A 9122-nucleotide genomic window follows, 5' to 3' on the forward strand; every position below is an offset into this window, starting at 1 on the left:
ATCTGTAATGGCCCATATTATTTTTGTCTGCTACCTCTTAATCCTCACTTTCCATTTGTTAATTCATTATGTTAATATATGCTTTAGTTACAAGCTACTCTGAGCCCTTTGTACAGAGAAGCAGGGTGTAAGCAATAATTTCCATTGCAAGTAGGAATGCTGTACAGTTTTAGATAGTAATATAAAAACTATGAATCTGATCCTAGAAGTTTTGAGCTTGAACAACAGGAAGCATTTTTAATCAGAAATTCCAAGAAAGCTAAAATCCAAGGTTTTGGGGGATTTTTGTTTTTCAGTCATATATAAAGAGATTTTTAACGTAGATTTACATACGGAAAAAATTAATAGAAAAATATGCTAAACTCTATTTCTGCATCCCCATAGTAGCACATGTAATCAGAATGTCAGTCAGAAATTGTGTCACTGCTTATTTCAGAAATTAGTGTTCACCACCAAATAAGTCAACTTCTAAAAGTCAGGACTCAGCCCTGACAAAGTCATCAGAAACTGTACTTACTGGAATTTTCTCAGAAGCTCTACCACCTTAGACCATGGCTCAGTCTCATAGTCACCTATCCACTCATTCAGTCAGTCAACAAATAGGCACATTCTAGGCATTAGTGCTACCATGGCGGGCAAAGCCAATCATTTTCCTGACTCTGCGGAGATTATAGTCTGATGTCCAATACAATATGTGTTAAATAGCACATGTTGCCTAAATCTTAGCTAAATCAAAAAGCAGAATTCCTCTGAAAATCCTTAGCTGTGCTCATTTCTAAAATAAGGATGATGACTTGACTTTGGCAGTTAACATAAACGTTCTGTTGTATATAGATATAATAAAGGTGATTGCAAGCAGAATTCACAAGATAAAAGGGCAAGGAAATTGACTTTTTGACTAACAATGAATAATATCAACCCATAATGTAAAAATATGATGCCAACTACCTAATGATCATAGAAGATATCATTTATTCATTCTCATATCCCAAAGAAGTCGGAGGCTTTGCTAGACCCTTGAGCCAAGACATCCAAAAAATAATACTGTTTAAAATTGGGGTTAACACCTTATTTATTGTGATCTAAATTCCATAAACAAATGACAGACAATTCTTAAGAGGCTCCTGTCACAAAATAACTCCTTTACCATGTAGGAAAAGAGCCTTTCGTTTTCTCAGCCCTCTTGGTCACAATGCCAGCATTTTCCTAGGCTACTGGCTACTTACATATTCACTTTAGTCAAAAAGATAGGGCTGGCAGGCTTTAGGAAAAAATGTGATCCTACAAAAATTATGTAAGATGTCAGAGGGTCCAAGTATACAGGACTACTTGATTATGAAAATTGCATGAGTAGGCAAGCACATTGGCTTTTGAACAGTGTCAGCAATCTGTGGTATGAATGTGATTTCTTCCAGGACTTCTTGGAAGAGCTGAAGCTGGTGGTGAGAGGCTCACTGTTCCAGGTGGCCAGCCTGCAAGACTGCTTCCTGCAGCAGAGTGAGCCGCTGCCTGCCACAGGCACAGGTGTGGGCTCTTGGGCAGTTTGCATACCTTCATCAACACAAACTCCAAAGACCCTGAATAGGCTGGGTCCCATCACCGAAAAGTGGGACTGTCAACAGAGCAGCCCAACAAAATGTATCTACGAAAATCAGGCTCTTGAACAAAATCCAGGGCATGGAATATTTTCATTATGCTTTTATTTTTATGATTCACATGAATTTAGACTTAGTCAGTGGCATCATTATCATTATTTTTTTAGCTGAATTAAAGAAATTACCCCAAATTAAATTCAAATATTCTGGGTTTTTGAATCATCTTGTCAGGATGATTTCCTGGGGAATAATTTGGCTTTGAGTCACTTAGAAATGACCATCACTGGCTGAAAACTCTGCCTTTTGCTGTTCCTACAGGGGACTTTAACCGGCAGTTCTTGGGTCAAATGACACAATTAAACCAACTCCTGGGAGAGGTGAAGGACCTTCTGAGACAGCAGGTAACAAGCGGGACATATCATCAGAAAAGCCCCCGTCTTCTCAGAGCAGCTCCCCACAAGATAATGGAGCGAGCTGCAGGCCTGCCCAGGCACGGGGACGGCCTCTGAGCCAGATCTCCGGGGTCCCACGCAGCCCTGCACACCAGGGCTCTGCTGGAAGTTCTCTGGAAATGGGGGCCAAGCTCGTGATGAACACACCATGGCTCTAAGCAGAGCGGGAGCCATCAAGGGCTGCTAACGCTACTGTAAGAAGTGTTAGAGAGAGCCAGGTGCGGTGCCTCATGCCTGTAATCCCAGCACTTTGGGAGGCTGAGGTGGGCGGATCATGAGGTCAGGAGTTCGAGTCCAGCCTGAACAACATGGTGAAACCCCGTCTCTACTAAAAATACAAAAATTAGCCAGGCATGGTGGTGCATGCCTGTAATCCCAGCTACTCAGGAGGCTGAGGCAGGAGAATCGCTGGAACCCGGGAGGTGGAGGTTGTAGTGAGCTGAGATTGTGCCACTGCACTCCAGCCTGGGCAACAGACTGAGACTGTGAGATCGTGCCACTGCACTCCAGCCTGGGCGACAGACTGAGACTGTCTCAAAAAAAAAAAAAAAAAATGTTAACATAGATAGCTCCACATGGATTCTTTCATTCCTGGATGATATCAGGCATTCCTTTTCAATCCTTTTTTCCTCTTCTCATTTTTAAAGGTTAAGGAAACATCATTTTTGCGAAACACCATAGCTGAATGCCAGGCTTGCGGTAAGTGCTTTCCTAGTAATGGGCTCACCTGAGTCGGATGATGCAGGCTGATGAAGGGCTTGTGGTGAGGCTGTGTTGACCGCAGTTTCTGAAGGTCTACCACATAGTTGGAGGGGAGGGAGGAAAAGTTCAATAGGAAACCAAATTTTGTTTTGCCTTCTGTATATCTTCCTGGCGGTGAATACGCCTGTGGATGATTGTTTTTCTCTAGGTCCTCTCAAGTTTCAGTCTCCAACCCCAAGCAGCACAGTGGTGCCCCCGGCACCCCCTGCACCGCCAACACGCCCACCTCGTCGGTGTGACTCCAACCCATGTTTCCGAGGTGTCCAATGTACCGACAGCAGAGATGGCTTCCAGTGTGGGCCCTGCCCCGAGGGCTACACAGGAAACGGGATCACCTGTATTGATGTTGATGAGGTAAAAGTTCACTTAGACAGGGAGGGGATCCCTAAGTATCCTCCTCACCCTGCAGCTTTTGGAAAAAGAAGCCAAGCTGATGATTACGGGCTGACTTGGGCTGTCCTCCAGGCTCCATCAAAACCACTTGCTTAGAGACCCTGAGACACAGGGATGGCGGAAGGAGACATGACCCAAGGTTATGGCTGCATTTGTCATTTTTCCTCTGTGTTTCCAACTCTTCTACTGGTCCATTGGCTACAGTGCTGAGGTTTCTGCTTTACACGCTGACATTTGCATTGGTTATTTCTCTTAAGTAGTCTGTGCTACAATTTTGTTTTCCCCCACTTTCGCAAATGTGGAAGGGGAGGATTTTTCTAAGGGTATATTTCAGGAGTCACCGTAGATTTCTTCAGGCTTCCTAAAATAAAGGAGCAGAGGGGACTCTCACACAAACAAGGGGGAGGCCCTGTAACCTATGAGTAACTAAACGTGCCCAGGGAGGGCCCCAGAGGAGGCATATCCAGCAAATACCAGCTGTTTGACCGGCTGGCAGAGCCCCAGAAGAGACTGTTTCAAGACCCTGGTTAGGCAGGCCAGGCCTAGTGGCTGAAGCCTGCAATCTCAACACTTTGGGAGGCTGAGGGAGGAGGATCACATGAGCCCAGGAGTTTGAGACCAGCCTGGGTAACAAGACAAAACCCTATCTCTACAAAAAAATATGATAATTACCTGGGCATGATGGCATGTGCCTGTGGTCCCAGCTACTCTGGAAGATGAAGTAGGAGGATTGACTGAGGCAGGAGGTTGAGGCTGCAGTGAGCCATGATGGCACCACTGCACTCTAGCCTGGGCACAACCCTGTCTCAAAAAAACAAACAAAAACATAGTTAGGCAATCACCAGTCCAGTCGCAAAGTAGTGTTCATAGCAGGTAGCAAGGCTGCCACCAAAATGTGCCTTCAATGTGCCTTTCTCCTCCCAGCCAGCCCAAGGAAGGCTGAAAGGAGAAGCGCAGGGGAGAGACACAGGTAGGGAACTTAGGCACACTGGCTCCCTGGGGCTCCTGCAGGCCCGTGGTAATGTTAGTAACACTCAGCTGATTACCTTCCCTAGTAGTAAGCAATTAAGATGGTCTCTAGTAATCCCTCAATTGGAGAAACATCTGCATACATTTCACTGAACTGCATCTGGTTTTTATCTGTGAGCTGGAATTTTCCTCTTTCTGAAAGGGCAGGAAGTGGTCATGTTTTTTACATTAGTTGAAGTGGTTTTTAAAAAAAAAAAAAAAAAGAACCAATCTCCAAGATTCCTAGAGCCTTGGAATAGCATGGACTTGACAGGACATGGAGGCAGGCACGGGCCCTGAGGGATTACGTGGTACTGAAGAGGCACCGGCCCTGGCTTTGCCTTCTTGAGGTCTTTCTGATTGAGTAGTTGGTTTGCTGATGCTTTTGGAGGCATCTAACAGCCAGCTAAGTGGTCCAGGGACATAGTCCTTTCACAGAGATTTGCAAATTCCATGTCAGAATATTAGGGAGCTTATTACATTGAGAGGTAGGCTGGTTAATATCAAGGACCCTTTCAACATGGATGTGCCATTATTCTACAACACAGCAAAGCCTACTAAAAAGCAACCTCAGATTGTGTGGTCAGGGATTCAGTGGGTAACTGGAGTTGGAAGCCTTTATTTCCTTTTATTATTTTTTCCACCAAAAGATAGTTAAATGACTAAACAAGTATGTGCAAATAGATGAAGAAAAGTTTGAGAGTGTTTTCTCGGTGTGGCTAAAGACTTTGAACTTTTTTGTCTCCAGTGCAAATACCATCCCTGCTACCCGGGTGTGCGCTGCATAAATTTGTCTCCTGGCTTCAGATGTGACGCCTGCCCAGTGGGCTTCACAGGGCCCATGGTGCAGGGTGTTGGGATCAGTTTTGCCAAGTCAAACAAGCAGGTAGGCTGAAGTCATGGTTTCTATTCATTTCTCATCTTAACAAAACAACTGTGGTTGGTTCCCACCGCTTTGGTATAACCCTTTACCTCCATGAGCAGCCAAGGCCATGTGGAATGTCATGGTGCAAAATGAGCAAATTAGGAAGTTTTTCAACCATTTCTGAGTATTTACATTTATAAAATCTAGAAGGGAGGAAGCTTTTAAGATGGGATAATAGAGTATCACTAGAAAAACAGTAAATGGGGTAATATGGCTATTGGCATAATTTCAGTCTTATTTTGTTGATATTCGTTGAACATTTTGTCCTGCAGAATAAGTTGAGAACCAGGGAGACAAAAGCTTTGAAAAATTAGGTCACTTTTGTAGAGTCATTGTTGCCAATCCGAAGCTGTTTCAGAGATGAGGGGATTTTAAGAGTAGAAATAATCCCCCAAGGCAACCTCCCCTTTTTCTTATGTAAGCTATAAATTGCCATAAAGCACTTGAGTACTTCTTGACAGTCTCCATTTATTTCCAAATGCTCTACTATATCCTGGTCATTATTTAACTGACTGACTGTGAAATTCTTTTTGATGTTTTTAGCCCTTAAAAATGGTTGTTCTATAAATATATTTTACTACCTTAGAGAAATTATTAGCTTTGAAGAAGGGCAGGGGTTTATTATTTCCTAGCTGCCTATCAAAGGGTTCTAGAGGGCATGATTTTTTAAAATTATTGTTATACTTTAAGTGCTAGGGTACATATGTAACAAACGTGCAGGTTTGTTACATATGTATACATGTGCCATGTTGGTGTGCTGCACCTGTTAACTCGTCATTTACATTAGGTATATCTCCTAATGCTATCCCTCCCCCCTCCCCTTACCCCATGACAGGCCCTGGTGTGTGACATTCCCCACCCTGTGTCCAAGTGTTCTCATTGTTCAATTCCCAACTAAGAGTGAGAACATGCGGTGTTTGGTTTTCTGTCCTTGCGATAGTTTGCTGAGAATAATGGTTTCCAGCTTCATCCATGTCCCTACAAAGGACGTGAACTCATCCTTTTTTATGGCTGCATAGTATTCCATGGTGTATATGTGCCACATTTTCTTAATCCAGTCTATCATTGGTGGACATTTGGGTTGGTTCCAAGTCTTTGCTATTGTGAATAGTGCCGCAGTAAACATACGTGTACATGTGTCTTTATAGCAGCATGATTTATAATCCTTTGGGTATATGCCCAGTAATGGGATGGCTGGGTCCAATCGTATTTCTAGTTCTAGATCCTTAAGGAATTGCCACACTGTCTTCTACAATGGTTGAACTAGTGTACAGTCCCACCAACAGTATAAAAGTGTTCTTATTCCTCCACATCCTCTTCAGCACCTATTGTTTCCTGACTTTTTAATGACCGCCATTCTGACTGTTGTGAGAAGGCATCTCATTGTGGTTTTGATTCGCATTTCTCTGATGGCCAGTGATGTTGAGCATTTTTTCATGTGTCTGTTGGCTGCATAACTGTCTTCTTTTGAGAAGTGGCTGTTCATATCCCTTTGCCCACTTTTTGATGGGGTTGTTTGATTTTTTCCTATACATTTAAGTTAGTTGTAGATTCTGGATATTAGCCCTTTGTCAGATGGATAGATTGTAAAAATGTTCTCCCATTCTGTAGGTTGCCTGTTCACTCTGATGGTAGTTTCTTTTGCTGTGCAGAAGCTCTTTAGTTTAATTAGATCCCATTTGTCAATTTTGGCTTTTGTTGCCATTGCTTTTGGTGTTTTAGTCATGAAGTCCTTGGAGGGCATGATTTTTTAGACTAGAAAAGGGAGGCCAGCTAGACATATAGGAATGACAAGAAACTGTTAGAGTCCTCTAAAGACGAACTCTGTAAGAACAAACCAAGGAAATTTAAGGTACTTGGTGTAAGGTAGTAAGGAGCGCTTCTCAATAGATTTCCAGTAACATGGCAAACAGAACTGAATGAAGTGGAAGGGAGCCACCTTGCTAAATTTAACAGCAAATGTTAGTGCATTCCAAAGTCAAAGAAAATAAAAGGAAATGGCACAGTGTCCAGAAACAAAGAGAAAACTCAAAGCCAGAACTGTGACTAGAGCTGATGCCACAGCAGATGCTGGGAGGTGGGAGTTGGGTCCAGGTCTTAGTAACAGGGACCTGGCTTTTACCACCTGTGTGGAGTGGATGCAGCAATGTAGTCTGGGAACTTTGGAAAGGCCTAACACCCCTGCATAAGTCCAGGACGCTCAAAGAACCACCCTATCCATTACAAGGAGACAGGAAACCTCTACTGGCCTTAAGAAACAACAAAGAAGCTTGACTTCAGCTTTAAGACATGGTTGACAAAAATGAAAATTGCCCACAACAAATCAAAGCACCACACTTGTACCACATACAGTTATGAGTTCCAAATCTGTTATACATATAGTGCAGAAACACAAGCCAAAAAATTAAAATAACCAACCAGGAAGAAGTGAAATCCCCAGGGCTCTGACTCAAGTCAAAGGCACACCACTTTGTAAAGACACGCCAAAATTCAGAGCCAATGGAATGCTCACAGGCAAAATTTGGGCTACTGAAGATATGCTCATAAACAAAAATGGCAGTTTATATAAAGAAACTACCATGAGGAAACATGATAAATGCAAAGTAAATATAAAAAGGTAAAGAAATAAATACCATACTTAAAGAATAGGGCAATGCCTCAACTGGGCAACATGGCAAAATCCCATCTCTACAAAAAATACACACAAAAAAATTAGCCGGGTGTGATCGTGCATGCCTGTGGTCCCAGCTACCTTGGGAGGTTGACATGGGAGGATCACCTGAGTCTGGGAGGTCGAGGCTGCCGTGAGCTGTGATCGTGCCACTGCACTCCAGCCTGAGCGACAGAGCGAGACCCTGTCTCAACAACAACAACAAAAAAGTATAGGGCAATGTGAGAAAAACAGACAAGTTTGTAAAACAGACAAATAAAACTTTTATCAATGGAAAATCGTTGAACTTAACTCAATAGATGGGCAAAACAGATTAGACACAGCTTAGCAGGCAATTCATAGGCTAGGAGGTGAATCTAAAGAAATCATCTAGAATGCAGCACAGAGAAATAACGATATGGAGCATATAAACAAGAGGTTAGGAGTCAAAAGAAGATATTAACAAGAAAGGTCGATATTCATCCAATTGTAGTTCCAGAGAAAGACTAGAAAGCAGTCAGGGGAAGCTGAGAATGTTCCAGAATTGAAAACAGCTAAGAATCCTCATTTAGGAGAACTACATTGAGTCCCAAGCAAGATAAAAAAATAAAACTTTCCTAACCTAAAAAGGTGGTGGAACAGATGAATTATACAAGTTGTCTTTTCTGAATAACTTTCAATACCATGAAAGCAATTCTCATTTGCAATTAGATTAAGTACAAACTGGTACAAATGCAAGGGAGATGGCACAAATAACCCTCAGATTACCATTCTACCCAAAATTCCGCATCTTCACCTCACACAAAGATAGCAAAACAAAGGAGATTTATTTGCATTTCTATTTAAGCAGCATGTCTCGCTAAACTTTCTTTGAACTTTTCTGCACTAGGTCTGCACTGACATTGATGAGTGTCGAAATGGAGCGTGCGTTCCCAACTCGATCTGCGTTAATACTTTGGTAAGTATTTCTCACAGCTGTTATCAAAGCAGAACCGGTTATTAAAACAAGTGTATGTTTATAGATCATAGCTTCCAAACACACCTAGAACATGTGGGCATAATATATTTGATTGGCAGAATAAAGGCAAAAGTTTGTGCTGAAAAAGTGTTTAATATGAGTAATTTTATAATTAATTTTTATGTAAGAATAATTTTATAAGTGCCAAGTTTGTTCTTTATTTTCTATCAAAGTTGCAATATTAGGCTATTAGATAACTATTTATTGAATAAATTATTACTCCGTATTTTAAAATTGTGAAGAGCTTGGTAGTTTATATTAATAGTTCAGTATTTTACTGGTGACTACACAATCCCCAAATGGCATTATTTATTTTCAT

General features: G+C 42.0%; 1 protein-coding gene across 2 annotated transcripts in view; it reads left to right on the plus strand.

Moving 5' to 3' along the window:
• The window catches only part of THBS4 (thrombospondin 4), a 48537-nt gene that overhangs the window by 22036 nt on the left and 17379 nt on the right, over positions 1–9122 (plus strand). For both annotated transcript variants that reach the window (XM_063664942.1, XM_054489381.2), the window contains 6 exons: positions 1416–1524; positions 1914–1996; positions 2695–2746; positions 2958–3163; positions 4959–5096; positions 8675–8743. In XM_063664942.1, coding sequence (XP_063521012.1) covers positions 1416–1524; positions 1914–1996; positions 2695–2746; positions 2958–3163; positions 4959–5096; positions 8675–8743 — 657 coding nt within the window. The remainder of the gene's footprint in view (positions 1–1415; positions 1525–1913; positions 1997–2694; positions 2747–2957; positions 3164–4958; positions 5097–8674; positions 8744–9122) is intronic.

The sequence above is a fragment of the Pongo pygmaeus genome, chromosome 4 (genome assembly GCF_028885625.2).
Source record: "Pongo pygmaeus isolate AG05252 chromosome 4, NHGRI_mPonPyg2-v2.0_pri, whole genome shotgun sequence".
Classification (NCBI taxonomy): Eukaryota; Metazoa; Chordata; class Mammalia; order Primates; family Hominidae; genus Pongo; species Pongo pygmaeus.